The sequence below is a fragment of the Pogonomyrmex barbatus genome, unplaced genomic scaffold (assembly GCF_055798465.1).
Source record: "Pogonomyrmex barbatus isolate J1 unplaced genomic scaffold, ASM5579846v1 scaffold2, whole genome shotgun sequence".
Taxonomy (NCBI): domain Eukaryota; kingdom Metazoa; phylum Arthropoda; class Insecta; order Hymenoptera; family Formicidae; genus Pogonomyrmex; species Pogonomyrmex barbatus.
The window spans coordinates 14,062,045-14,089,555 of record NW_028297116.1 but is presented as its reverse complement, the minus strand read 5'-3'; the positions used below and the strand labels follow the sequence as shown (position 1 = coordinate 14,089,555).

Genomic DNA, 27,511 nt, shown 5'->3' with positions numbered 1-27,511 from the left:
ACAATCTGAAATTATTTATTTTACTTTATTAAGAAAGACTGATGCATAATTAAGAGATATTTCGCAAAAAAAATGGAATGTAATTATATATCACTACATGACATATAAAATATATATCACATAAATTACATATTATCACATAAATTACATATTAGAATTTTAATATTGATGTGAAAATTTGTATTTTAACAAAGGAATATAAATTTAATGTATTCAGCTATATTTTTTTCATATACTCGATATATATATATAAAAGTGTATATTTATATGAGAACATAAGTATACCTTTATGCACCTTTATGCACAAGGAAAAGAAGAAATCGCGAAAGTTACAAAATATGTTTGTATGTATAAACAGAAGTATTTGGTTTTTTGCAGATAAAATACATATATTTCAATAGTTGGAAAGTTTACGATATACTTTAGTCACCTACTGAAGGGTAATCTACAGAAAAAAAGTCGAAGAATTTGATATGAACATATAGTATCACTGTTGTGTATATTTTATAAACACTATATGCTTCTAAATTTTTTAATGCTCTTTTCAGTATTCCTTTGTGTTATATACAAATTTTAATATTCTAATAAGTAATAAAAATATATGTTAGGCCTATATTCTATTTACATAAAATTTTCTTTATACATTGGTAATCATTTGTAATACTGTGTCAGTGATGACATTCCCATATGATGACTTTTTTGTCTTTTCCGCCTGTTATCATCAGATTAGCAGCTACGGCTAAAGCGCAAAGTGGTCCTATAAAAATATATATGTCATGATAGTCAATACAATAAATTTATTATATAAATTTAATTATATAAAACATAAAAGGAATATATATAAAATAAATTGATGTATGAAAATTTTTTGCTGTAAATAACAAATTATTTTAAATAAATTTATCATGCTATAGCAGTATTGATACAATATTTACCATCGTGACAATGTACTTGTGGAATGAATGCAGCCTCCTGATGATTCCATATATTAAGATTTCCATTGTTATCACCTATCAGCAAGAATGTATCCATCCATGTTAATGTCAACGGTATGCTTTCTAGGCTGACAGAATATATCTGCGTACTTGTTTGAACATCGATTATACTTAATATTCTATCTTCTCCACATGATATCACACTACTGCATTGTTTATCAAATATTATTGCGTTTACTCTGCATGTATGACCTTTAAACAAATATTAATGATAAACTTTCCCTATATTCTTTTATAATTAAAAAAAATAACTTTCTAACAAGAAAATATTTGTACATTATACATGCTGAACATTATTTTTTTTATTTTTTTTAATAATATACATATTTCTTAATAGAAAATTTTATAGAAATAATAAATTTCCAAAATAAAGAATAATATATACCTTTCTAGCCTATGAATGATTATAAATGGATAAAGATTTATGTAACACAACCATTAATAATCTTAAGAATAGAAGGAGGAAAGAAAAAAAAGATAAGGAAAATTACCTTTAATGGTAGATTGCAAACTATAACTGTTCATGTTCCACAAACACAATTCGCCATCTTCTGTACCGGACACCAATATAGTATCGTCTCTTTAATTAATATAAGAGTTTATTGAGAATTTATAGATGTAAATACAATAGAAATAAATATATCATATATATTATTAATATATTTTACGCTACAACACATAAGAGCGATAACTTACCCCGATATATTAATACATGTTACTTTAGAATCATGATCCAATTGCGCTATGAAATATTCCGTAGGTTTAATCTTTGATCCTGAAATATATCCATGCCAAACTTTTGCCGTGCAATCCCAAGATCCGGATATAATCACTTGATGAATAGGGCTCCATGCTAAACACGACACTGCATCCTCATGTCCTTGCAGGACATCAATTACTCTGCCGAATTCTATATCATAGAATATCCTTAAAAAAAAAAAAATATCCTTAAAGTTTGCAAGATGTAAAATTATTTTAGAAGTATGTATTTGTGTGTATGTATGTGTATATTGTATCTTTTATTTCAAATTCAAGATGTATATAAACTATATATTAAAAAAAACTTATTTTTATTATAATTATTAAAACTTATTTTTATTATAATTATTATGTATAGAATCTGATCACTATCATATTTACAAGCTGTTATCCCACGATCCTGCTACAAGAATGTTACGTTGCGACAACGTATAATATGAAATACAAGATGATAATGATAACGAAGATAAAATAACGCTACGTGTCAGTTTTTTTTCGCTTATGTTATACAATTTAAGCATTCCATCTTGGCCTACTGATATAATTTCGTTATTCGTTATTTCGTTATTTTTTTGTATAATACTGGTGACGCAGTCTTTATGTGCTTGAAACACTACTAGTTCAGTAAAATTAATTGATTTTTCTTTTACGCACATATTGCCTGTAGAATTAAAAACAGCATTTAGTAAACTACGCCCATATGCATCTGTAAAAATGATTAAGAAAAAAAAGAGACAATACCTGAAGTTATTGATTCTGACGAAGTCAATAATAAAGTTTCGCTGTATGATAAATTCGGAGTTGATGTCAAACGTTTCGGATGAGGTAGAGTGAAGACTTGCTTCGGTATCTGACCAAACTCCATAATTTGTATTTCGAGTCCATGCCTGTCATTTATATCTCGTATAGTATCTAAATCCACTGCCCCCTCATAGCACAAATGAAAAAATACTATACAAAAGCAAAAATATAGTTATTTTGGAAAAAACAACTATGGACTTAGTTTATATATTTTAATTACGTTTTAATTATATATTAATTTGATTTTGACTGAATGATTTAGATTTTTACGCGTACCCAACATAAATAAAGAAATGTAAAGATTTGCAAATTCTTACCATTGTCAGCTTTTTCAGCTTCAATTCCTCTTTGTTTGTATCCAAAGATTAAATCAATCCAATTATGAAGATTTTGAGAAACATAATCGCTTTCTAAGGCATTTCTCAATTGTTGTACAAAATCAGCTGGTCCTAAAATAGTTATTATTATTCGTAAACATAAGTTATCAATTATTCGTAAACATAAGTTATCAACGATGTAAAAAATTCAAGATAAACATTTCTCACTACCTTTGGCCCAAGGAGGTATCTGTACATCACCTATCTTTGTACCGTCATGCCGATAGCCAAAATCGATACCATAAGTATTCACTAGAAAGTCACCACCATTGCTTATGTCATAAAACTCCGGTATCAGTTCTTTAAAGTCAGACATGTTCACCAAAACATTTTTCCACACGTCGGCTATACTGTTAGGTGTTTTTGATGGTAAAAGTGAAACATAAAATCGTTTCTGCACATTTGACAGAGTATTATATATTTTTACAACATTTGAAGCATTTCTTATTACTTCTGCCTTTTCTTATGAAATAAATATTAATTTTTCTTAAATTAATCTTAAATTAATTTTTCTAAAATTAATTTTTGTTAAATTTTAATATAATAAATCTTTCCTTTCTTCACATGTATACATGAATATGCATTGCTGTTATTTATTAATATCTTAAAGCAAATAAATATTGGAAAAAATTCAATGAATATGGTAAATACCTGTTGAACATTCTATCTGGATGATCAAATCTTCCATTTTGAAGACAGAGCATATATTGAGGATATTTCCGTACTAAGTAAAACAATACAAAACCCGGTGCACTATAATGAGAACCATATAAAAACTTTGGTTCAGACATTTCTGAATATCGTTCCTATAATAATATAGGAAATATAGAAACATAAAAAGGATTAATAGTATTTTTTACATATTCCATAAAAAATAAAAATAACTAAAGCATACGATAGCATAGAACAATGAAATCTAATATATATATATATATATATATATATATATATATATATATATATATATATATATATATATATATATGTTATCGTATGCTTCTATACTATCATATGCTCTATATATACTTTTAATCTCTCTAGACGAGTTAGATTTAATGCCCCAATAGGTTTTGAGAGATCTCTATAAATATTGATGTCATTTAGATCTAATGTCGTAGAAGTATAATCTTGTATAATCCAAGGCAGCACTGGATATTGTGTCAAATCATGAAATGTCCTATCTGCCAAACTGAAATAAATTAAATATATTTTTTTATATAATTTTCTTATGCTAGTAATAATTTCAAAGTTTTGAAAAATACCTGTTTACATATAAAATATAATCATAATTCGATAAATATCCATTTTGCCATCTCATTGTCATTTGATTTTGTGGTACAGTCTCAAGGGAGACAGCCGATTGTTTAAGTAAATCTTCATATAGTTTGTCTCTATCATCTTGATTTTGAAATGATAAAAATAAATGTTCAATCTTACCATCAGTTTGTCGCATCCATTTAATTTCAAGACCCTACAAACATATCATTAACACTCTGCTATTTTTCTTTGTATATAAAATAGAGTTATATAATATAGTTTTATATTATAGTTATACAATAGTTTTCTATTAAGATTATTAAGATTTATTTTATATAGTAAAGCATTAAATTATGAAATATTCACCACTTGTCGCAATAAAAATCTTCTTTTTATAATATTTCGTACATCTTTGAGTTGAATCTTGAGAACAGGATGCTAAAAATTAAGCAATATTATAAATAATACATATAATAACTTTCTTTTAGATTATATTAGAAAGATTACATTAAAAAGATCCCAACAAAAATTTTGCTTAGAGAGAGAGAGAGAGAGAGAGAGAGAGAGAGAGAGAGAGAGAGAGAGAGAGAGAGAGAGAGAGAGAGAGAGAGAATGTAATATGATAAATATGACAAATAATTACCTGATCCATATTATTGTAGGGTTGAAAATAGATTCGCGAGTTAGTCAATAATACTCTTCCTGGATTAATTACAAGTGGTAATACTTTGTTTGCTTGTGTCTCCAAGACCACTTGTTCATATAGATCTTCAAGCCATGAAGTATCAAAAGATATGCGTGACTGTCTAGAGTGTACAATAGCCATAATCTTTAAAATTAGAAATATCATTAAGATAACATTAATGTTTGTTATAATCGCTTGAAAATATCTAACAAATAAAAAAACATTACCATAGCATTTTGTTCTATAGTTACTAAACTCGCCGCTCTATGTAACTGTAGAATCTGTGGAAGGCAATCTTCTACTTTTGCATAATTGAAACAAAAGTAGAACACAGTATTCTGATGTATGAATCTGTATGGTGCTAAAATATTCTTCTCTAACATTTCCACATGTTGCTTACATTCCACCGATAGCATATTACTACAGCAAATTCAAATATATCAAAATATAAAAAAATTAAACAAGTCTATTTCTATCATTTTATGCATTTTTTTCATTTGCTGCACATTTATATAAATTAATCAATATTTAGGAGACATGGTAGTGTCTCAGGTATATATTTACCTCATTATATCGTTGCCTGATGTATATTGCTGGATCGATATAGTTTCTTTGAGTTGAATCTTAATTAAAGGTTGATTATTATCTTTATTTACAAATACTAGAGATTTGGAACATAATTTCAACCTCCCATCCATCCAAATTTTATCTTTAGTACATGGAGTATCCAATTTTCTCATCTGAACGCTATAATCTTCAAAAAATATTTCTCCTGGTTCCAGAAGAAGCATTGTAAATCTGTGAATTCATGTTTGAAATATGAGTCTTTTGTTAAATTTCTGTGTCATCAACTTGTTCAACTCTTTTCTTTTATACATAATTAAAAAAATTGAAATAATCATTTAACATTAAAAAAAAAATAATAGGGTAATAATAGAGCATTTTTTAAGTAGTAGATTTAAAACGTTTTATTCGTCTTTTTATTGTTCACATTCTTACCTTACAGAAATTCTAACCTAAAAGATGATTTTAACAATCTAAAGTCATACGATTTTTTTCTCTTTATGTAATTTTTTATATAAAAATTTGCAAATTATGCAAATTTTAGATTAATAAAAAAGTTTTTAATAGTCTTATTTATTAAAAGTAATAGTCTTATTTATTAAAAGTATGTATATAAAATTTTATACCTTTCTTTTTCCATCGTCTTATAAGTAAATAACAATGTATAAAGTATAACAATAATTGATATATAACAAATTATAAAAACACGATATTAAGAAGGAAAGTTCATAATTATATTTATACAAATGTATATGAAAAAGATTATTCAGTTTGAAAAAACATTATTCAGCATCGAGTTCACAATGACAGTTGTGATAATAATCATTACAATTCACCAGAGTGCGTTCGGATTTCCTATCCAAATGCCACCATGTTATTTTATTTTTGGCTGCGTTCCGATATTCACTGCCAATACTGAAAATATACAGTTCAGGTCACGAATATTATAGAGTTAATATTATAGAGTTAAATATATAGTTCAGGTCACGAATATTATATCACGTATATTATAGATTTTCAGCACTTCCAGTGAATATTGGAACGCAGTCTTTGTTGTTCACCGAATGTTAAACAAGGATAAAATGATGCATAGAGCTTTTAGATAAAGAATCCAAATTTTAAAAACTCCATATGAATATTCAAGAGGTCGATTGTATATCTTTATTGATTTTTCTCACTTTTCGCATTTTTATCTTACATAAAAAATACGCTCGATTGGCTCGGTCAAAGTGAAAATGCGGTATCTCTGTGCTCGCATGACATATTCATCAGATAGATAAATAGATAGATAGATAGATAAATATAGGGGAGAGAGAGAGAGAGAGAGAGAGAGAGAGAGAGAGGGGGGGAGGAGGACATTGATAATTTAAATTTCTGTTAATGAAAATATTGTTACGAATTAAAATTTTCATAAGTTTTTAAACATGTAAATAAACAAAAATTTAAATTTACTCAAGAATTTACTCAGTTGCCAAGATATTTAATATTGATTAAGTCATATAAGAAAAAATGCAGAATGCCCAATGAAAAATGTAATGCGAATAGTTTCAAAATTTCTGTACATACAAAGATCATTAAATTCTGCTAATCCATACATATGTACAATTAACATTTTATAACTTTGCACATGTGTGAAAAGATATTTATTACACAATACATCATTTTCCCTTACGCTAATATAAATATGTAAAAGTATAAAGTTATTTTATGATATATATATATATACATTTTTTATACTTTTAAGTATTTCCTATTTATGTGGGCTATTACTACTTGAATGAGATAACTTTCTCAATATGATTTTTAAGAGTCTCTAATTGATGCATCATTTCAGGGTCCAATGGAGGAATATTCGACATCCGTAATCCCTCCTTAGGCAACAAGGACATCACATTACCATTAGCCAAAGGTACGTTAATATTAGCAGTTTTTTCATCAATAACCGCAGAGACTAATAGCGGACTGCCCTGCATGCTGAGAACCATTTCTCCTTGACGTGGACGTCTCAACACATTCAATGGTGTATTAGGCTTGACTTTTGGCGTAACCACATCATATATGTTAGCCATAGACTTCAACATTGCTGGTGTTTGAAAGTTATCCAACTTGGGAAGAGAAAAAAATAAATTTAAATTCTGTCTTGGCACTACTTCCATTTTCCGATTAATTCTTAAGCTTAACTCTACTTACTCTGGTGGAACTACGCGTCCTCATCATTGATGTTGGTCGAATCTGTGCTTTGGTAATTCGCGACGTGCTGCCCATACTGGTACTGCCGGTCGCGTATCCGTCGTCAGACACAGCGGTGATGGCACGTTTGACAGTCTTGTTCGTATTTTTCCGTTTACGGGTAGTAGTGGGTGGCTGCATCTGACTCTTGACTGACGAGCTCACTTCGTCATCGCGGTTCTCTTTTTGATCATTGTCCTTTTGATCTTGCCAGTCGATTAACTCGCCTAATGTCATTTGAAAAATTTCTGGTAGTAGGCTGGATACGATAACCTCAATAAAAGCCTCGAAACCTTTAAGAACCACTTGCTGGTCACGTTCCATTTTGGAGATACGGAGCTGCACGTGTTTCTCAAAGGTCTTTACCGCCGCATCACGGTCCTTCGTCGCATTGCCTGTCGTCCTACTGCGTTTGGTTCTTGGCATTTTGACGACGAAAGAGTATATTGTGCGACAATACTAAAAAAGCTTGGTGGTTACAACCGTTATTGATTTAATTTCAAACTGTTTACCGGGCAATCCGAACCATAGACATAATATGAGTATGATTCAAACTTTTCTTGGAAAAATTGGACAATTTTCAGCGCCACTATGTTCATCGAAACCGAAAGTGATCAACTAAAGAGAGATATCAAATATTGAAATCTCTTTATCCGACGCATACAATTTTTGTATGTACGCGAAAAAGGATGACAACTAAGGATAATATTATATATTTTGTACGGCAAATGTAATATTATCGTAAAATTAGGTGCTTTCCACTTGATAATATAAGTCGACATTAAAGTCTAAAAAGTTACTAAATCCCTATATTATTACAGAGATACAAATATTGTTTTTTGTTCTTGTATTCATTGAATGTCAAAAAAATCGATGTTTGTATTTTTAAATGAAAAACATCCATTATTTCATTTAATATAAAACCTTATGTCTATACGATATTAGAGTCATGGGTCCTAGAAAACATAGAAAAACTCAAGCAATAAGAAAAGTGACCAATCACAGATGATTATTTTGCGTCCGTAAAAATAATAATCAAATGTGATTGGTCAATTTTCTTATTGCTTAAGTTTCTTTTTATGTATCGGTCTTTAGAAATCAGTTCGGGATCTCGGAACGGAAAGAGAATTAATTGCATTGATCAATTGACCGAATTATTTAAATACAATTGGTCAATTTTTTCTCCGATCTGAGATCTGAAAGCAATTTTTAACATCATGGACGTAGAACTTCAAATTTTAAGAGAGAAAATAAAATTTTGAAAAAGTTTATTTTACGAAATAAATAAATTTAACAATGTACTTATTGTAATTAATAGAACATTTCTTATTATTTTTTATTAAAATCTACAACTTCTATATTGCATAATATGATTCTTCAGTTAAATCTTAAATATAAAATAAAAACTGTACAATATATTAATATATAATAGAAAGACAATAAATAACAATGCTTTTTTTCTTATTGTCTGTATTTGAATTTTGCATACAATAATATTCTATATACACATTACTCTTGATTGAACGTGTCGACATCCATTATTAATTTTAAATATTAAAAAATTATAAAAATTAAAATTCTGTAATCATGTTATTTTTGTCTTTATATTGTATATCTAAAAAAATTACTACGAATCAAGTTATTCGATAAGTTATTTTCCATATATGAGGAATTATGCCAAATGCTGTGTATGTGCGCGCGCGCGTGTGCACATATAAATATATGTATACATATTTTATATATATATATATATATATATATATATATATATATATCTTATATAGTAGTATATGGTAATAATAATAGTAATAATGTTTTTATGATATTGTATTAATTGGTACAAGAAACAAATATTCATATGGAGCTAGCAACACAAGCAATTTCTTATCTAGCACAATTGTAAAAAAATTATTTGGCAGTTAAGCTTCAGTGTTGTCTGTATCGATTGGAGTGTTTTTCGTATCTTTCACTTCCACTTCCAAGATTCTAGGGCCGTATAAAAGAACGTACGCACAATGCCAATCACCGCCTCCACTGAGTTTTAAGATTTCTTCGCTGGTGACAGCCGTTACCATTTCGTCATCGCATTTCATCCATGTATCACCCTTTTGTCGAATCCAAGCAACGTAATGGCCGCTGCTGCTAGAACGTCCACGATGTGTCAAAACCGCTTGTAATTTGTAATAGCCACTATTGTTTGATCCCAAATCTACAATATACATATCAAGATAAAAACATTAATTTTTTTTCAAACGCGTTGATTATTCACTTTTTTTTATTTTCTTACCATTTTTAAACCAAAATGGTTCTTGTTTCATTTCTTTTTTTGTGCTATCCTCTTTATCCTTAGTTTTTACATTACAAGATTCCTCTACTAAATTATCTTCATATTCTTTGAATTTCTCGCGCATCGGTACAAGTTTATTTTGAAGTTCAGGACTACATAATTCAAAAGCATCAAATTCCAAGGGAAATTTAACATCTTTTAAAATTTTTGCATTAATCGCTTCTTTCTCCTTGTAATAAAATCGTACGAATTGTATGGTTAAATACGCTGGTAACCTACTAATTTTCGACTGAAAATCAGACAACAAAAATATATTAATATATAAACGTAAAAAAAATATAAATATATTAAATCTTTCTATACTATTCACACACACACACACACACACACACACACACACGCGCGCGCGCGTTTTATAAATTTTTATTATATATCAAAGATATTAACATAATAAAGTTTCATATAGCTTTTGATAGATTTTTACAATTTACCGTTTTTGTATAAGTAGCATTTCTTCCAAGTGTTGGAGACATTTTTGTAATTTGCTCCTGCATTTTATTTCTAAGTCCAAAATACATATGCTTAACTTCAGTAGAAATAAAACAACTCAGTTGTAAAAATTCTTCTTTTCCAGTAGTAGCTGGTTCATCCTCAGATTCGATACACTTTAGTTCATAATCAAATATACCTCCAAAGTATTGTTCAATAAACGATCTTGGTTTAGAGGTTTTATCATTATCTTCTGATACATCTGGATTGTTCTGTTATAAGTACAATCTGTTATGTTATAAGTTATATATGCTTTTAATAATAGTTTTATATATAATCACAAATAAATATGAAAGGTAACTTAAAACTTAAAAAGTTGCTTGTGTCATCTATTTAATCACCTTTGCAGGTAATTTTTGCTGCAACATCCTAATTAATTCTGTCCAACATTCATTTGCATCCTGTTGTTGAAATACACCTTGTTCAGTTTTTTCTGCAAATCTTGGAAAGGCTAAATGTAACATTTGGAGCAGAACAAGTGGTGCTCTAGCTGTCCCTTTATCCATATTGTCATATAGATCCCTTAACGACGCAGTTATGCTTTGTGCAGTTATTGATAAACTTGCTCCTGTTGTCCAACCTCCTGAGAAAATCTTCAAGGCTTCTCGTAATTCTGGCACAGTTTTTAAACATTGTACCGTAGCATTTAGATAACATGTGTTCCCAAGATTGAGTAAACCAGATGGTAGATCTAAAGCGGTAGCTAGTTCAGCTTCATTCATGTCTTCCAAGAATACTGGTTTTTCTATTGGCTCTGTAGGTACGTCCTCTTCCTTGGAACCCATCATAAGTATCGTGACACCCTGAAAACAATCAACAATCGATTACAAATCTTTTAAATATCTTCTAATAATTATAAGTCAGCTAGGAGAGTTATTCATATATCATTACATCTTTAAGTTTCAAATTGCCCCAATTATCATCTTTGAGTGTCATTCCTTTGAGCATTACTTTCTGTCTCTCTGGTTGGACTCCAGTCAAAGCAAAGAGCTGTGCCTTAAATAATATTGGTTCCTCTTCGGTATTTACTTCCACATTAGAAAATAATTCTTTACCCCATTTGACTTTAACTAAATCATATCGATAATCCATGAATTAAATGGATGAAAAAATTGTACAAGGAAATTGTACAATGATAGAATTAGAAAAACATTAATATAGCTTAAAAACATAAAATCTTTTGTAACATAATCTTTTATAACTTAAAAAATTAATTTATAACATAAAAACTTAGATTAATAATTTGATAATAATTTAAATTTAAGTTGCTGTGTTGCAAATCAGTTGCAGAAATTAAAAATTAAGTTTTGCTAAGTCATTTTATCAAGTATACATAGATACGCATGTATCTTAGATAAGATTGCCCAAAATAATTTCTAAAATTAAATGTTTAGCCTTTGTCATTATTGTATACTGTATGGCTAAGAACTATAATATTGTCTGTTTTATTCGATTGTTGAATATAAATTTGATACAAGTTTTTAGGTTAGACACTATGATAATTGAATACGTACTCGTGTATTGAGGCATATTTATTCCTCGTAATTGCAGCGTATCAATACGTTACACCTTCAAAATACTGAATTAATGCAAAGTTTTCTTTTTTTAATAGCAATTATAAGTAATCGCAAAATGCCAAGTCAGGTTCGCGGCACTTGCGTGTATCAAACATGTGTCACCATCGTCACCATGAAGACACATGAAGGCTAAAAAAAAACCACAATAGATGGCCAGCTGATCGAGATCTAAGATCCGTTTTTTAAATCTGTCAAATCAAATCGGAGCAGCGTTTAAAATTAAAAATATTTATAGTTGTGCATAAGATGTAATCTACAATGAAGATAAGTTCATAAGATAAGTGTAAAAAATTGACCAATCATAATCGAGTTTCTCCTCTCATTCAACTTCCTCTCATTCTGTGATTAGTCAATTTCTAAAGTCTTGTGTCCACGTTGCTAGAAATTGGTCCGAGACATTCGCATACACTTGAGAAAAAAGATCCGGTTGAGGAATTATTATGTTAAATCGTTTGTATTTCGTTTGAAGAGTTTTGAAGTGCAATTGAAAAGAGTTGTCATTTAGTCATTCAGTTGTATTTATTTGTCAATTGTATTTATTTTTTTATTATGGATTTGACCGGATTAGCCGATTAATTAGTCGGAGGTAAATGAAATAATAATTTTGTATGGAATCGTTTGTATTTCGTATGAAGAGTTATGAAGTGTCATTAAAAACGTTTGTGAATCATTCAGATAATTGTAATTAAATATTTAAACGTCATGCAATTGACTGAAATGAGTCTCAGATGCACACAATTTTCAATCGGACCCACTTCTCTCAACCAATGTCTAAGAATTTTCTAATAAGCCACCTATCAAAAATTTTTTTTATTTAATCGACCAATCGGCAATGTATCCGATTGGACCTCATCTGGGGGTCAATCATATAAAGTTTTAGATCTAAAAGAATATATCAATCAAAGACAAGAGTTCAGCAAGTACTCAAATTCAGCTAGCAAATCAGCAGGAAAAAAAGCATCATTTGCTGCTGGCTTAACTTTACGTGAAATTCTTCACTTTTCATTTTTCACTTTTTACTTTTCACACCTTGACATTTCACATGAAACTTTTCACGTACAGCGATTATGTATGTAGCTTGGAGCGATTATGTATGTAGCTTGGATGCTTGAAAAGTGAAATGATGAAACATAGTTTCATAGGTTTTATAGCTAATGAAAATTATTTTATTGGTACAATAAAATAATTTTATATACATCTTTTAATAACCAATTGTATGTGTACTACATACACTTAATCCTAAGTGTCGGTCCACAATAAGTATTTAATCTTTAAATCGTAAGAAATTGACCAATCATAGTCGATTATTCTTTTCATATTCGATTATAATTGGTCAATTTCTTACTTCTTAAATTACCTATTGTGGACCGACACTTAGGGGAAAAGTTACATGATCGACCCTCAGTTTCACCAGACGCCGTCGATAGTCCCTCTAGTATTACGAAACTCCTGATTCTTTTCAATCATAACAATAATGGATGAGTTTTCCCGAGTTTTTCGGCAGGACAAACGTATTTTTTGTAATATTTTTTAAAACGGCAGTTACGCTTTTAAACTTTATATAATTATTTTCCAATTTGTTGAACCATCCCATAATAAGTGTCCGAGTATCAAGTACATAATAATCCTAAACTTGCAGCACTATCTTTCAATGCAACATGTATTGATTTTATTATACATATTCATAATCGTAACTGTAACAAATTAATTAATATGTAAAATGTTAATTAGAAGGCTGTTATTTAAAAAATAAAATATCAATATCACAATTAATATTGCAACTTATGATGTATTAATGATTGTAGATACAAAATTCTACCATTCTAAGCAAAGGCTCCGATTGGTGGATCCGAATGCAGATATACCAATCCTTACACCAATCACATACGACTATTTCTCGAGAGTCACATTATCATGTTTCTTGAACGCAGTTGGAAAACTATCGACCATCTTTTTTCCGATTTGCTACACTTAATGCCCAAGTTTTCGGATCCCTACAGGTTACGTTGTGTCATACGTCGCATCAAGTTTTGCGATTCATTTTCTCCGACTTCTGTGAATTAATCAAGCATTTCGAGATGAATGCAAAAGAGAATTCCACAACGCCGACAGCGAAGAGCACAAACGCGTCGAACGCGAAGCCCTACGGCAAGATCGTGTTGACGTTGCAGAATTGCCTCTTACCTGAGGAGAAACTCAATTCCACGCCGTCACATTTGGATGGACTTGATGCAGAGACTGAAACGGATTTGCGGATACTAGGATGCGAACTTATACAGACGGCCGGTATTTTGCTCAAGTTACCACAGGTAGGTTTTTGTGCGTCAAATCCAATTAAACCCAAACTTAACCTTAATCTTCCTGATCTTGATGATTTTAGATTTTAGAATCTTGCTTCAAAATCTAAATATAGTTTATCTAATATAGTTTTCCATAATCTATTTTTGTATTAATTGTTATTCAAATTCTGTCTATTCCATTTTATTCAAAAGTATACGTACAATCGTTACGTTTATTCGATTCTTTCAGTTTACATCGTTATGAGACAAATGATAATTTATGATTTATTAATAATTTATGATTTATGTTTTTGATAAAATGAAATTTTATCTTACTAAATTTTATCTTACTAATGAAATTTTATCTTGCTAAATTTTATAAAAGAATGTAATATTTAACATTTATACAGAATATTATTTTCTTGATATAATATTTAAACAACTTTTAAACATTTAAATTAACTTTATTTAAAAGTAGTTAATATAGTTGTTTACATCTACATGTCGCTTTATCTTGATTTTTGACATGGGAAGATGCCATTACTTTAACCCTTTGTGGACAGAACTTATATTGTTTATTTAATATAGTTATAACAAAAACAGCTCAAAATGTATGTACTTTCCAGAGTCTTGGTGGCTAATGTAGACAAATGAGTGACGACGTGCACGCTGGATATAAGTCGACGTATGTCGCACAGCAAAATCAAAGTGTGGCAACGGAAATATCTCTGCTCGTGTCCCTAAAGGGTTAAATGTTGATAATATATTGGACATTATGTTGTATAAAACAGTATGATCTAATCATCCTTTTCTTCTATTCATTTGTGTAGGTTGCAATGGCTACAGGACAAGTAATATTCCAACGATTTTATTATAGCAAATCTTTAGTTAGACATAATATGGAAACAACTGCAATGGGTTGCATCTGCTTAGCCAGTAAAATTGAGGAAGCGCCCAGACGTATCAGAGATGTGATTAATGTTTTCAATCATATAAAACAAGTATCCAGCCAAAAGTAAGTTGTCTTATTATTTTTGCTTTATGGTATAAATATTTATGAATACAAAATCTATGAAGAAAGAAATGGAAATAATTAAAAGAATTCTTATCGTTTGTTTCAGAGCAATACAACCTGTGATTCTCGATCAGAATTATGTAGCTCTGAAGAATCAAGTAATTAAATCTGAGAGAAGAGTGTTGAAAGAGTTAGGTTTCTGCGTTCATGTAAAACATCCTCACAAAATCATAGTCATGTACTTGCAAGTGTTGGGATATGAAAAGAATCGCGCTCTGATGCAACAAAGCTGGAATTATATGAATGATTCGTTGCGCTCCGATGTATTCCTGCGTTACCAGCCAGAGACAGTGGCATGTGCGTGTGTTTATCTAGCTGCTCGTCATTTGCAACTGCCTTTACCTACATCACCCGCTTGGTTCTCACTATTCGGCGTCAACGAATCTGCTATCAGGGACGTATGTCGACGCATATTGCGTCTTTATTCGCGACCGCGCGTGAGACCTGAACAATTGGAAAAACGTGTCGAGGAATTGCGACGTCAATACGAAGAGGCCAGAAGTAAGGCGCGTGGCGGGGATGTAGATGGGCATACGCCGAGTCCACCATTGCCGAAGCACCACAATGCCTGGGGTGGATTTATTAGTCGCAGTGGTACACACGCAGTTCCTGAGAGAACGAAATCACCCAGGTATAATAACGTTTTTCATGCGAGTATAAAGTAAACGAGTAACATATTTATGTATGTACAAATATGTATACAAATATTTTTAATTAAAAACTAAAATTAAAGTATTAGAATTAATATATATAACATAATTATGTTAATTATGTTAATTAGGAATCTTATACAATATATTTTTCATACGGTATATATACGTTGTATTTTATATTCGATTCTAAATCTGATTAACATATTTAATCTTTTACAGCATAAAAGTTAATTTAATGAAAAAGGCTTGTCTCGTTAATTATATATACTTTCATAAATATTTAATTCCTCATATTTCGTATATTTCAGGCGTTCAAAATCTCCTAGTACTTCTCCATCACGAGGCGAAGAAACAAAGTATTCCGTTAAACGGAAAAGGCACAGTAGAAGTAGATCACGAAGTCATAGTCATGGTAGATCCAATAAACTCAAAAAGACACAGCGAAGACGATCAGGCAGCCACAAGTCATCGCGAAGATCACGTAGTTACAGATCCCGAAGTCGATCTCGGGACAGGGATTTGGAAAAGTCAAGCAAACACCGTAGTAAGCGCAGTAGACGGATACATTAAACGCATATTGATGTGTAGTAAGAAACTTTACTTTATGTTGCAAGATATCTCGAATTAAATTCTCTTTTTCGAGTCTCAGTTTGTAATACAGCAAATTTTTATAGGATTATCGTAACATCTTTATTTCGAAATTAATACTCAATTCTTCGAGATTTAATTTGATTGAGTTTTATCGCAATACAACTGTGATGATGATATGTCATATTTCATTATTACAAGTTTTGCTTCAGCATTTTCATTATTTGTATAATTTATATTAAAATCGCTATGTGAGGCCGATAAGTGTATAATTTTTAAAAAATATTAAAGTAAACATATAAAATACTTTTTATGTTTTGTGTGACTTTATAGAAATTTTTCGGGAGGAACAAAGATAAAAATAATAATCTCTAAATATGTAATACTTTTGTAAACTTTTATACTGCTTGATAAATCCATAACGTTTAACAGCAGCGAAAATGTTGCCATAAACAGCAGCATTTATGCATGCAACAGTATTTAGGATTCTACTTTTAAAAGTTATATCTTTTTTGTTAACTTATTAATCATACTTATTATTTATCGAATACGAATCATTTAAGATTAAGTTTCAACACTTGGACATATATTCTCAGAAGAGAATAGTATTAATTTGATACGCAATTATATTTTGTAAAACTGCCATATCTCAAGTAATATAAAGCAGAATCAGAACAAGAAGATATGGAAATAAAAATATTAAAGGGAAATATGTATATCAAAAGCGTATGCAATGGTATAAAAAATAAATTTTATATTCGTATCCCAGATTGTATCATCTTAAAAAATCCTATGGGTAGCGCCTTTTTTTTTTCCGCAGAAATTACTGGCGAAAAATCTAAGACGAGCAGCTGTGGGAGAAGATGTACGATGTAACCCCTGTAACAGGGAATGTCTTCGATCGGGTTACCATGTAACGTCAGTGATCTAAGATTCTGTAGTTTCGTAAGCTTTAAGGTATCCGCAATATTCGCAATTTTATTGCCATGCAAATAGAGAATCTTCAAGTTTGAAAACTTTTCTATTTCTTCTCCAATCTCGCTTATCTCATTAAAAGACAAATCCAACCAACTGAGGTACTCGGGATCGTCAAGAATTCTGTCCACGAGACGCTGAAGACCATCCATTGATTTAAGTAAATTGTTGCTTAGCCACAACGTACTGGTTACATAACGATCTTTAAACGTTCTCACTGGTGCCTTTCTAGTGCGTATTATTTGCGCACGTTTTTCCATCAATTCTGTATGAAAAGAGGAAACGAAAAGGTGCATATATGAGTGATCATATAATAATAATAATAATAATAATAATAATAATAATAATAATTGTTAGCACTTATAATCGTAAATAAAATTTAATTTGAATAAGAAAATGAATTATCAATGTGCACCATCAATTCAAAATAATATTTAAGAAAATGACATTCCTTCAATTTATATACCGTCCATGGTAGTAGCTTTTTTAAACGATAAGTCTAACGGTGGAGCAACCAGCATTTCTTGTCGTTCATTTCGTTTATAATCTGAAGATCGGATATGATTTTGTAAAGAGTAATTAGCGTTCATCGTGAATAATCAAACTTGATCAGTAACCTTTATTAGATATTGAAAAACATTCGAAGTTCATATCTCGCGGTTCATCGTAAGCGCTGTAGTCATATTTCACATAAATTACATTTTTCAGAATAAAGATAATCGACGATCGATAGAGTCGCAGTTGATTTTATCAGCTATTAATATTTTATTAATTACAATACTTGATACATCACAATAAGAGATCTAAACCCACACATACACGCCGATATGTATGTACGTATTATGCACGTGTATATACATGATACACTCTATGCAGCTCTGGCTCTAAGCTTTGATTTGGTATGAAATCTGCGTGATGAGAATAGAGAGAGAATATCTCCTTCGGGCCTCGGGGTTGAGTGGAGTGGACGTGTTTTGTCCCTATATAAATTTTTGTATTGCGTCATTATGCTTTTTTTTTTTTTAATTCTTCTTACAATCATTTACCGAATTGAGTCGTGGCCTGTTTTAGCACTGTCTGATAGCGGCCAATAAAAGGAGTAGTAGTAGTATAGAGCGTGATGAAATGACAGATACTCCCTGCCAACGTACCTCTTTAGCTTATGCCTCTTTCCTCCTAGTTTCAAGTTCTGTGGCATTATTGAAAAGATCTAGCGTAAGATTTCAGTGAACATACGTGAACATACTTGATGCTAAAAATTTACTTCTTGAAAGTGAATGTGTCAAATTCAAGATGGACCAAAGAGATCGCGAACAGGTAGATCGCTGTTGCGAGAGCATAGTGCCCAAAATTAATATGACAAAACTATTACCAAAATTACTGGACAACAAGGTTTTTAATAGGGATGATGTAAATCTTCCACGATGGATGGTGAGTTTTAGCTACGAGATATTACGCAGTTCTATGTTCGTAAGTTCTTTCACCAATTGTCTTTGTTATCAATATCTTTTTAACGCATTTGCCACATCTGTGCAATATTTATTTTTTTATTTCTTTTGTAAAAATTTATACTTATTTTAATAATATACATTTTCCTTATTCTTAAAAAAATGATTTGAAAAGGTTAAAACATCATTAATTTCTTTTATATATTTTAGAATCTAGCAAATTGAATTGAACTTATCCAAATATAATCTGTAATATATATTAAAATTGTATTTTGAGAATGTAATAAATATAGTTATAAATCATGAATTGAAATGACTAGCTATTAATGTAATTATGATTTTTTTTAAATATTTTCTAAAGAATTATAGTCTAACTATATAATGTATATAATACACATATGAGTCATACTTTGTACTTTAGATAATGAAGATAGAGATTAGAAAGAATAAATATTGCTTTAGAATATATTATATAATATATATTTTTATATAAAATTTTTATAAAATACTAAAAGATAAAATTCTGAATAAAATATATATGTATATGTATGTATGTATATACGTATCACACACACACATACACATACACACACACACACACACACACATTTTGCTCAGAGTTTTATATATATATATTTTATATATATTTTATAATTATATATATTTATATAAATAATATATTTTATATATATTTATAAAATTATATATATATATATATATGTTATACGTAAAAAAAATATATACATATATATATTTGATTACAGAAAAATCTGGAGCTACGAGATACAGTGAAAGATATATATCTGACTATTAAAACACGAGGACCAAATGCATTTAAAAATTTCATTCTTAGTTTAAGACAGTCTGACCATGAAAACGAAGCCAATATATTGGAAGGAATAAGTAACACAAATACTAATATAAAGTATGTTATTACAATTTATTCTTTTTTTTATTACTTTTTTTTAAATTTGAAGTGCTTCCAGCTATAAAGTGTTAAGGTACTATTACATTTGTCGTATGACAGATATAATAGTATCCTTATATGGCATAGTTACTAAATTTTTTTTTGTGCACTTAATCTTGTTTTAGATCTCAACCGAATTCTTATCTTGTAAACCTTTTTTTCTATTCCATAATCAAATGCTTTATGCACTGAATAAATGCTATAAGTCTATTTAGTCTATTGCAAGTTTTCACAGGAAACTTAAAAATTATGAGCTTAATTGTGAACTCCTCTTTCTTTTTACTTTCAAAATCTGAAAGATTTGAAAACTAATTTATAATTATTTTTTTTAGAAATTTGTAAATATTTTTATTTGATTTTAACATATTTACAATATTGTTATTAAATTTTAGGCAGGAAGATCCATTGTGTCATCACATTTGGTCTGATGAACCTTTAACGATCAAAGTACATAAAGCTACAAGATTCTTAGATTGTGAATATGATGTTATTGAGCGATATCCTATGCGAAGTAGACCTCGTGGATTAGTTTTGATAATCACAAATATTTATTACGAATTATCATATGAGAAACATAGATTTTCAGCAAAACATGATAAAGATAATTTGAAGAAATTGTTTGAGGAAATGGGTTTTACGGTCATTACATATAGAAATCTAAAAGGACAGGTACAAAAGTGATTTAACTTATAGCGTAAATTTTTTAATTTTTAATATCTTATATATATATTTTTTAATGTCTCATGTATATATTTGTGTATATATTTGTTTTTGATATATTTTGAGATAATTTAAAAAGCATATATTTAATGGCATCAAATGATTATTTTCTTTTTGGTCAGGAAATGAAAGACAAAATTCAAGAATTTTCCAAAAGGGAAGATTTAAGGAAGGTAGATTCATGTTTTGTAATCATTACAAGCCATGGTACAGAGGATGAGGAGAACAATACTGAGATTCAGGGAACTGATTATCATAGCGCAAGACAAACCAATTATGAAAAACTTCTGTGTACAGAAGTATGTGATTACTTTACCACAGAAGCTTGTCCGCAACTTGCAGAAAAACCAAAGATATTTATTTTTCAACTTTGTAGGTAAGAAACTTATTAAAAATTTTCTACATATAATCCTATATTTGATTTTGTTTATTCATCTTTTATTGAATTTATTGAGCGATGCTACTCTATGCAAATAAAATCTTGTAGATCAATTTTGATATTAGTAATATTAGGAATTATCAAACGAGAAATACAAATTTTCAGCAAATAATGATAAAAATAACTTAAAGGAACTATTTAAGGAAATAGATTTTACATGTGAGCGTTACATAAATCTAAAAGGGCAGATACAAATGTAATTGAAAGTCACTAATATAGAAGACGGAAAAATCAACGAGAACCGATCGAATTCAAAATTCTTCGTTTACTGTCCGCGATATTTGATCTGCGATATTTGACCGCGACAGTTCCTAGTTAATAACTATTTTCAAATGTCCTCTCATCTAAAGATCGCTTACGATCTTTTATTGCTTAATTTTATTAATTAAACAATAAACATTAATATTATTTTATAAGAGTGTTCATTTATTATCTGTATTCAATACATTTTCTTATTAATTTATTTATTTTTCATATTCTTGCAGAGGAAAGAAAAAACAGAAAGGCGTAGCTCACGGCAGAATTACTACAGACACTTGTGTTTCTGTAAAGCCAACGACTAATACCAATCTGGAAATACAACACATTCAAACAATAAGGAATTATTCAGATATGCTTGTTGTTCAATCTACTTTACCCGGACATGTTTCTTATCGAGATTCTGTAACTGGTAGTTGGTTCATACAGATTCTTTGTAAAATATTTATGAATCACGCTCATACGAATCACGTTCAAGACTTATTTAGCATGGTAAGTATTACGAAATGTAAAATTTAAAATAATGGTAATAATAGCACAATGATCTACAATTAATGTGATTTGCAGATTGATGCAGAGTTGAAACATCTTAGAACAACAAACAATGAGTGTCAAACGTCATCCATACAATCATTGGGATTTAATAAACATTGTTATCTAAATCCTGGTCTTTTCATGGAATCATAATGAAAAAGAACAAGTGGTGTCACAATGCTCCAAGGATTATATTATACGCAATATTTTCATACAATTCTAAGTATTTTAATGCGTTTAATTGTCAGTGCCATTTCATATAATCAATGTATAAAATAAATGTAATGTTTAATTTATATTTAAGGCTCGGTTCTCTCGCGGCGCGACATGGATTGTGTGACATCAAAGGTGAAAAACGTATTTTCATATTCTTAAAACTTGTAAAAAATACCAGAAACTAAGATATCTGTCAAAGACAACTAGATCTAAGTAATCTGATAATTTCTGATAGCTGAGCAGTGTCATTGTTGCCATCATTTCAAGAATTTTTACATTTTTACATGATTTATTAGACAGATATCTTACTTTCTGGTATTTTTTAAAGTTTTAAGAATATGAAAATATCGTGTTTTTAAGGGAAAAGTACAAAATAAAGCTATACAACGCAAGAAACTTTTTACGTGTCATTTCTCGTCTCTGACGTTATAATTCAATATGGCTGCAGCGAGAAAGCCGAGCCTTAACTTTCTAATATTATTCATCATAAATGAATGTTCATAAAATTTTTATTATACTTTCTGTGTTACGCGTTGTACGTTTAAATATTTAATATAGAATCTTATATCAATTTTATAACTTAATTATATGAATTTTTATACAAATTATACAAATGAATTGTGCATCTTACCTGTTCATCCATTCTTTGATATGTATAAATTATTTTGATAAAAACATAAATTATAAATTTCTATATTAGAAAAGTTTTATTCTTATTTTTGCCTTTTTCTCCCAAGGACAATTTCAAGCATGAGAGAAGCTATATCCCATGTGATCGCGCGTATTTATTCTTTCATGGTTTATCACGACAAAGCATAAACACTTACAAAAAAGGAATACTATTTATATATTTTATATTTATTAAATAATCCACATTATTTAATAAATCAAGCTATATTATGTCCACATTAGACTTATCTTTCAATCTTCTTACATAGAAATTACAAACAATGCAATATTTATTTGACTATACTAAGTCCAATTTGACCACCTGTTTATAAGTGCCTCAATTATATTATTGGCAAAATTACATGCAAGCTACACCGCATAATTATGTAACGAATTTATGCGTGTAATATATATTATGCTCAGATATCGAAATATCACATGTCGATGAAATTTAAAGAATAAAATACAATTTCGAAAGAGATGTAAAGCTTATCTTACAAATTGGAGATTTTTTTTTAACTTCGTACTTAAAATCTAACTCTGAGAGATGCTTCTCATATACATCAGTGACAAAAAAAAGTCTGTTATATGAACTTAAACGTACGAATAAGTTAAGTATAATCTACATAATATGATTTCGTAAAGTGTACGTGTAGCTATTGGTTTTATTCATAGTGCCATAATCGAGATTGAATGATAGATTAATGTCAAGGTAATTGAAATGTATCAGAGGATGGAGAGTGGGTGGAGATGAATTTCTTTTCTTTATATTATTATATTTCCGATTTATGTTTATGTTGAGTTATTCTGCACGTAGGTACAGCGCGTAAAACTATGCCTACTAGTACAAAGATTGCGCGTTGGAGGAACGTGGCCGTTTGATCTTTTCCAAATTCTTGATTACAAGATCGTGCAGCGAACAATAACGATTACGGACTTCACACATGACGAGCCATAAGCTTACGTACTCTTTCTCGTCCAATTCTTGAATTGCTCTTCTATAATCGATGATGTGTGGGTATTTCGCGACTTTACTAACAATTTTTCCTCTGGAGATGAAATATCTATAAAAATAAGAAATGAGCTCTCTATATCCATATATGCCCGCCAATATATCATTTACTCTTTACATTACCTAGAGATTTGATCGAAGAATGCAGCGGCTTCGCTTTCAACGGACTGAATTTCTGATAATGTATCTTCTTGAATAGATACGCCAAAATTATTCCCGTCTTCAATTTTTGGAATCAAAAAAGAAATCCACATTTTTAGCTAAAAAATTAAAAATAATAATTTATCAGAAACATTTAATGTTATAATGACAAAAATGCTTGAAGAAATATTGAATATTCCTAATTATTCCTTGAAGAAATAAGAAATATTAATGAAAAAATATAATTTTTGAATATATTTTTTATAAAAAATGAAAGAAAACTTCAAATTCGAAACTGTTTCAAATTTTATTAACATTTTTGCAGCAATATATACATTACTCTTTGTAAAGATTACTATTACAAAAATTGCATATAAAAGTAATATAAATTTACTCAAGCTTTAACATACTTAATACTCACTAAGTTAGAATCCTCCAAAAGTTGTCTAATATAGGGTTTAACTATGTGAATTAAATCACACAATTTTTTGTTACAAGGTACAGGGCCACTTGGAAGTACCATGACTTTGGTTCCACTAGTTTCTTCTCCATTATTGTCTAATTTAAACTTTTTTGTAGCAGGAGTATCTTCGGAATGATTAAGAATTATAGGATCTGGAATGGGAACATTCAAGTCTTGATGTACATCTGACAGCTTTCGATTGCAAAATCCAGGCGTTTCCAGCAATTCATTTAATTTAACTATTTTCTCTGGGAAACCTTTTACGAGCAACTCTTCCGCCTGAACAATACATATATAGATAATAAATATATACATAACATTATACAGGTACTAGTCTTGAGACAAAAGATTACCTTAGTTTTAAGAGAATCCTTATATTCTTGAACCTGTAAAATAAACTCAAAAAATACATCACTTTGATAAGATAATTGTACATAAATGACAAGTGACTTAACCCTAATGCTTTTACATTTCAAGTATGATATATATCTCGTGTAGTATATAGAAAACTAAACACAAGTTCCATATTGTTTTAAATCTCAAAAAATCATGGAATAAATAATTGGATATAATAATTTATAATTGTTATACATAGATAATATATAACAAATTCGAGTATAAAAGTATAATGGTAATAAAAATATTGTATAGTATTCAAATAAATATTATAATATATGGAAATATTGAAATATATATATATATATATATATATATATATATTTTTTTTCCTATTTAAAATTAAATCTACACTACCTTATTCTCTGTGTAACCATTTGGTAATATGTTACTTGATTCATTTCTCAGGTTATTAGAGAATGTGGGAAACATTTACATAGAAGCGATAAAAAGCAATAAGATAAAAAAAATATTTGATGCAATTTTATAAATTTTTAGGCAAGAACTTCACTAAATTTTTATTTGTATTGTATGTAACTTTATGACATAATGTAATTTTAACAGGTTACGATATTCATTTGTTTATATTACATTTGCATCCAAAAATTCTAAAATATAATGAATATGACAAAGTAATAATCTATATAAACTTTTATATTGTTTAATAAAAGACAAATAATAATTTGTTTTTTTTTCTCAGATCTCAATGTTCTATCATAAAAAATACTTTCATGATAGAAATTAAGAAACATAAATTAAATGTACCAAGATTCAAATTAATACCACTGATGTTATATAACACTCTTGTAAAATGTACAAATGCTTAATAAGATGTCATCTCTGAGTAAAGATATTCAGAAAATAATTTATAAAGAAATTTAAGAAAGTTAGCTATATGATGTATATGATGTGAAATTTGATAGGTCCTTTTTCACTCTGTATCATGAAATTCTACAATTTAAAATTATAGTTTTATTTTTTAAAAAGTGACATCTCGTGCGAGTGTTATAAAATGAGAAACGAATTAATGAAGAGAGTATTAAGCTTTTTTAATAGCTTTTTTAGTATTTCATTTTAATAGGTTATCGCCAATACATATATGCAAATGGCTGTAGCAGTAATTTTACAAACATTTTGTATCAAACAAAACATTAGAATAAAAGATTACTAATATATGGTAAGTAATGAAAATAAATCAACTTCACTACCATCATTTTTTCGGTAATGCTTTCGAGAGAGTTTGAAGCTTGCAAACATGAGACGATTAGTCGACCCCGAGTCGGAGATGACCTTCAATATTACCGATTGCTCATATATGCGTCAGACACACGACAGCTGCTAAAGTATTATAATGTAACGAGATTTGATGGCGTACCACCGAGTCAGATTTTGCGTGAGAAAAATGTTTACGCGGTAAAAAGAAATCGATGTTTGTTGTGCGACGAGAATAGGTTAGGTTAACGTCGCGTGCATCTCTCGGATGTTTCTTTCTCACAATATGCCGATAACTCCGATATACAAAGCGTAGAGAGAGAGAGAGAGAGAGAGAGAGAGAGAGAGAGAGAGAGAGAGAGAGAGAGAGAGAGAGAGAGAGAGAGAGAGAGAGAGAGAGAGAGAGAGAGAGAGAGACGAGGTGGATGAGAGCAGAAATCGAGGAAGCTCGGACGGATGACGTTGATCTGAGCAGTGAGCATTCGAAACGTTCGCAACGACGGACGTGCCTGAACGCGCAATTGGACGCACGACGCAATCGTCTTTCACTCGCGTAAATACCGGTGGCTTAACCTAAAAACGGAACGCTGTTATCGTTGTCCCGTCCGGCCGTCCGTTTCTTCGTCCTTCCAGACCGGCGATGGGAGCGATGACGAAATAGTCGAGATATTTTACCTTTTCTACCGTGGCATCCTCCATTATTTACTTTTCGTAAGAAAAAAAAGCTTTTTAAACCCTGCACTGTGTCCCCTTTGTTGAAACGTGCAACTTCAAACAGGAAGTCGCGCTACAGTCGTGTTCTCCCGCTACCGCGTTGTCAAGCGAGAATTCCAATTACATTTCTTATCATCTTTAGCTGTCACTTCCTGCCCTCTTTTCGTGCATATAAAATCAGATCGAGAATATATTTTTCGTTTTAGAAATGAGTCGAAACAGATAAGGAGGTTGAGGATAAATGAAACGGGCATATCGATATACGCGCATGAGCGATCGATTTTTTTAAACGCATAAATCGCGCGAAAACATCTCTCTTTATCGATTGTGGAAGAATGATTCAGCGATCACCGACGAGTCTCTGACACAATGGTGATAATAAATGTTTCGTGCGGAAACATCTTGTCAAATTTTAATTTTTGATGTTGTAGATTGTATGTACAATGAGATGCAACGGAAATTGATTGCGAAAAATTGGACGCAAATCGATGAGAGGTTATTGAATAGTCACGCAAATGAAATACACTTAACAGTAGTAGCTTAACGTTAAAACATTCGCGAGATTGCGAATGTCCAAAGTCTTGCCATCTGATAATATAGTTATTCGAAATATAGTTATTACAAAAATATAAGATTTAAATCTGATTTTATGACATCTCGATATATCTATAA

General features: G+C 29.8%; 7 protein-coding genes across 13 annotated transcripts; 2 read left to right on the top strand and 5 right to left on the bottom strand.

Moving 5' to 3' along the window:
• Nucleotides 1-6: 6 nt before the first annotated feature.
• Nucleotides 7-6,739, bottom strand: LOC105428738 (protein FAN). The gene is made up of 16 exons (XM_089077478.1): nucleotides 6,065-6,739; nucleotides 5,439-5,672; nucleotides 5,102-5,294; nucleotides 4,833-5,018; nucleotides 4,556-4,627; nucleotides 4,195-4,403; nucleotides 3,959-4,121; nucleotides 3,584-3,738; nucleotides 3,104-3,282; nucleotides 2,873-3,004; nucleotides 2,496-2,705; nucleotides 2,136-2,415; nucleotides 1,692-1,922; nucleotides 1,487-1,575; nucleotides 936-1,187; nucleotides 7-757 (listed from the first exon to the last, which is right to left on the bottom strand). The coding sequence occupies exons 1-16, from the start codon at nucleotides 6,076-6,078 to the stop codon at nucleotides 669-671; spliced, it is 2,688 nt and encodes an 895-aa protein (XP_088933604.1). The 5' UTR covers nucleotides 6,079-6,739; the 3' UTR covers nucleotides 7-668.
• A 327-nt stretch (nucleotides 6,740-7,066) lies between these two features.
• Nucleotides 7,067-8,200, bottom strand: borr (borealin-related). Its single transcript, XM_011641135.3, has 2 exons — nucleotides 7,629-8,200; nucleotides 7,067-7,543 (listed from the first exon to the last, which is right to left on the bottom strand). The coding sequence occupies exons 1-2, from the start codon at nucleotides 8,091-8,093 to the stop codon at nucleotides 7,208-7,210; spliced, it is 801 nt and encodes a 266-aa protein (XP_011639437.2). The 5' UTR covers nucleotides 8,094-8,200; the 3' UTR covers nucleotides 7,067-7,207.
• Nucleotides 8,201-9,478: 1,278 nt separating this feature from the next.
• Nucleotides 9,479-12,326, bottom strand: Usp14 (ubiquitin specific protease 14). Its single transcript, XM_011641136.3, has 6 exons — nucleotides 12,018-12,326; nucleotides 11,395-11,573; nucleotides 10,845-11,306; nucleotides 10,446-10,715; nucleotides 9,955-10,243; nucleotides 9,479-9,876 (listed from the first exon to the last, which is right to left on the bottom strand). Exons 1-6 carry the CDS (start codon nucleotides 12,031-12,033, stop codon nucleotides 9,587-9,589), a joined length of 1,506 nt encoding a protein of 501 aa, XP_011639438.1. The 5' UTR covers nucleotides 12,034-12,326; the 3' UTR covers nucleotides 9,479-9,586.
• A 1,689-nt stretch (nucleotides 12,327-14,015) lies between these two features.
• On the top strand, nucleotides 14,016-17,438 carry LOC105428702 (cyclin-L1). Of its 2 annotated transcripts, XM_011641139.2 has the most exons (5): nucleotides 14,247-14,389; nucleotides 14,986-15,106; nucleotides 15,190-15,374; nucleotides 15,481-16,065; nucleotides 16,396-17,438. In XM_011641139.2, exons 3-5 carry the CDS (start codon nucleotides 15,196-15,198, stop codon nucleotides 16,655-16,657), a joined length of 1,026 nt encoding a protein of 341 aa, XP_011639441.1. In that variant the 5' UTR covers nucleotides 14,247-14,389; nucleotides 14,986-15,106; nucleotides 15,190-15,195; the 3' UTR covers nucleotides 16,658-17,438. The 2 variants fall into 2 exon arrangements, with proteins under 2 accessions (XP_011639439.1, XP_011639441.1); XM_011641137.3 differs by lacking the exon at nucleotides 14,986-15,106 and having other exon boundaries at nucleotides 14,016-14,389.
• LOC105428704 (leucine-rich repeat-containing protein 51) lies at nucleotides 17,405-18,308 on the bottom strand. Its single transcript, XM_089077487.1, has 2 exons — nucleotides 18,115-18,308; nucleotides 17,405-17,940 (listed from the first exon to the last, which is right to left on the bottom strand). Exons 1-2 carry the CDS (start codon nucleotides 18,238-18,240, stop codon nucleotides 17,428-17,430), a joined length of 639 nt encoding a protein of 212 aa, XP_088933613.1. The 5' UTR covers nucleotides 18,241-18,308; the 3' UTR covers nucleotides 17,405-17,427.
• A 265-nt stretch (nucleotides 18,309-18,573) lies between these two features.
• On the top strand, nucleotides 18,574-22,936 carry Dronc (Death regulator Nedd2-like caspase). Of its 2 annotated transcripts, none has more exons than XM_011641140.3 (6): nucleotides 18,574-19,120; nucleotides 19,863-20,023; nucleotides 20,458-20,734; nucleotides 20,908-21,161; nucleotides 21,710-21,974; nucleotides 22,050-22,936. In XM_011641140.3, exons 1-6 carry the CDS (start codon nucleotides 18,944-18,946, stop codon nucleotides 22,167-22,169), a joined length of 1,254 nt encoding a protein of 417 aa, XP_011639442.1. In that variant the 5' UTR covers nucleotides 18,574-18,943; the 3' UTR covers nucleotides 22,170-22,936. The 2 variants fall into 2 exon arrangements, with proteins under 2 accessions (XP_011639442.1, XP_011639443.1); XM_011641141.3 differs by having other exon boundaries at nucleotides 18,580-19,081.
• A 171-nt stretch (nucleotides 22,937-23,107) lies between these two features.
• REG (proteasome regulator gamma) lies at nucleotides 23,108-27,362 on the bottom strand. 5 transcript variants are annotated; one of them, XM_089077484.1, is made up of 5 exons: nucleotides 26,801-27,362; nucleotides 24,871-24,915; nucleotides 24,476-24,796; nucleotides 24,037-24,173; nucleotides 23,108-23,965 (listed from the first exon to the last, which is right to left on the bottom strand). In XM_089077484.1, exons 1-5 carry the CDS (start codon nucleotides 26,822-26,824, stop codon nucleotides 23,743-23,745), a joined length of 750 nt encoding a protein of 249 aa, XP_088933610.1. In that variant the 5' UTR covers nucleotides 26,825-27,362; the 3' UTR covers nucleotides 23,108-23,742. The 5 variants fall into 5 exon arrangements, with proteins under 5 accessions (XP_088933610.1, XP_011639445.2, XP_088933611.1 ...); XM_011641143.3 differs by having other exon boundaries at nucleotides 24,871-24,903; nucleotides 26,801-27,133; XM_089077485.1 differs by lacking the exon at nucleotides 26,801-27,362 and adding an exon at nucleotides 26,122-26,325.
• Between the last annotated feature and the right edge of the window lie 149 nt (nucleotides 27,363-27,511).

Coding starts and splice junctions, on each gene's coding strand:
- LOC105428738 (XM_089077478.1), bottom strand. Junction 4,404..4,555: donor GATTTTTATTGCGACAAGTG/GTGAATATTTCA, acceptor ATATGTTTGTAG/GGTCTTGAAATTAAATGGAT. Junction 2,706..2,872: donor AGCTGAAAAAGCTGACAATG/GTAAGAATTTGC, acceptor GCTTTTGTATAG/TATTTTTTCATTTGTGCTAT.
- borr (XM_011641135.3), bottom strand. CDS start 8,093: ATGCCAAGAACCAAACGCAGTAGGACGACAGGCAATGCGACGAAGGAC. Junction 7,544..7,628: donor GGACGCGTAGTTCCACCAGA/GTAAGTAGAGTT, acceptor TCTCTTCCCAAG/TTGGATAACTTTCAAACACC.
- Usp14 (XM_011641136.3), bottom strand. Junction 11,307..11,394: donor GCAATTTGAAACTTAAAGAT/GTAATGATATAT, acceptor GATTGTTTTCAG/GGTGTCACGATACTTATGAT. Junction 9,877..9,954: donor ACCATTTTGGTTTAAAAATG/GTAAGAAAATAA, acceptor TGTATATTGTAG/ATTTGGGATCAAACAATAGT.
- LOC105428702 (XM_011641137.3), top strand. CDS start 14,159: ATGAATGCAAAAGAGAATTCCACAACGCCGACAGCGAAGAGCACAAAC. Junction 14,390..15,189: donor TTTTGCTCAAGTTACCACAG/GTAGGTTTTTGT, acceptor TCATTTGTGTAG/GTTGCAATGGCTACAGGACA. Junction 16,066..16,395: donor GAGAGAACGAAATCACCCAG/GTATAATAACGT, acceptor CGTATATTTCAG/GCGTTCAAAATCTCCTAGTA.
- LOC105428704 (XM_089077487.1), bottom strand. CDS start 18,240: ATGAACGCTAATTACTCTTTACAAAATCATATCCGATCTTCAGATTAT. Junction 17,941..18,114: donor AAGCTACTACCATGGACGGT/ATATAAATTGAA, acceptor TCATATATGCAC/CTTTTCGTTTCCTCTTTTCA.
- Dronc (XM_011641140.3), top strand. CDS start 18,944: ATGGACCAAAGAGATCGCGAACAGGTAGATCGCTGTTGCGAGAGCATA. Junction 21,162..21,709: donor TTTATTTTTCAACTTTGTAG/GTAAGAAACTTA, acceptor ATATTCTTGCAG/AGGAAAGAAAAAACAGAAAG. Junction 21,975..22,049: donor TTCAAGACTTATTTAGCATG/GTAAGTATTACG, acceptor TGTGATTTGCAG/ATTGATGCAGAGTTGAAACA.
- REG (XM_089077483.1), bottom strand. CDS start 25,345: ATGTTTCCCACATTCTCTAATAACCTGAGAAATGAATCAAGTAACATA. Junction 24,797..24,870: donor AGGATTCTCTTAAAACTAAG/GTAATCTTTTGT, acceptor TGTATTGTTCAG/GCGGAAGAGTTGCTCGTAAA. Junction 24,174..24,475: donor TTTTGGAGGATTCTAACTTA/GTGAGTATTAAG, acceptor TTAATTTTTTAG/CTAAAAATGTGGATTTCTTT.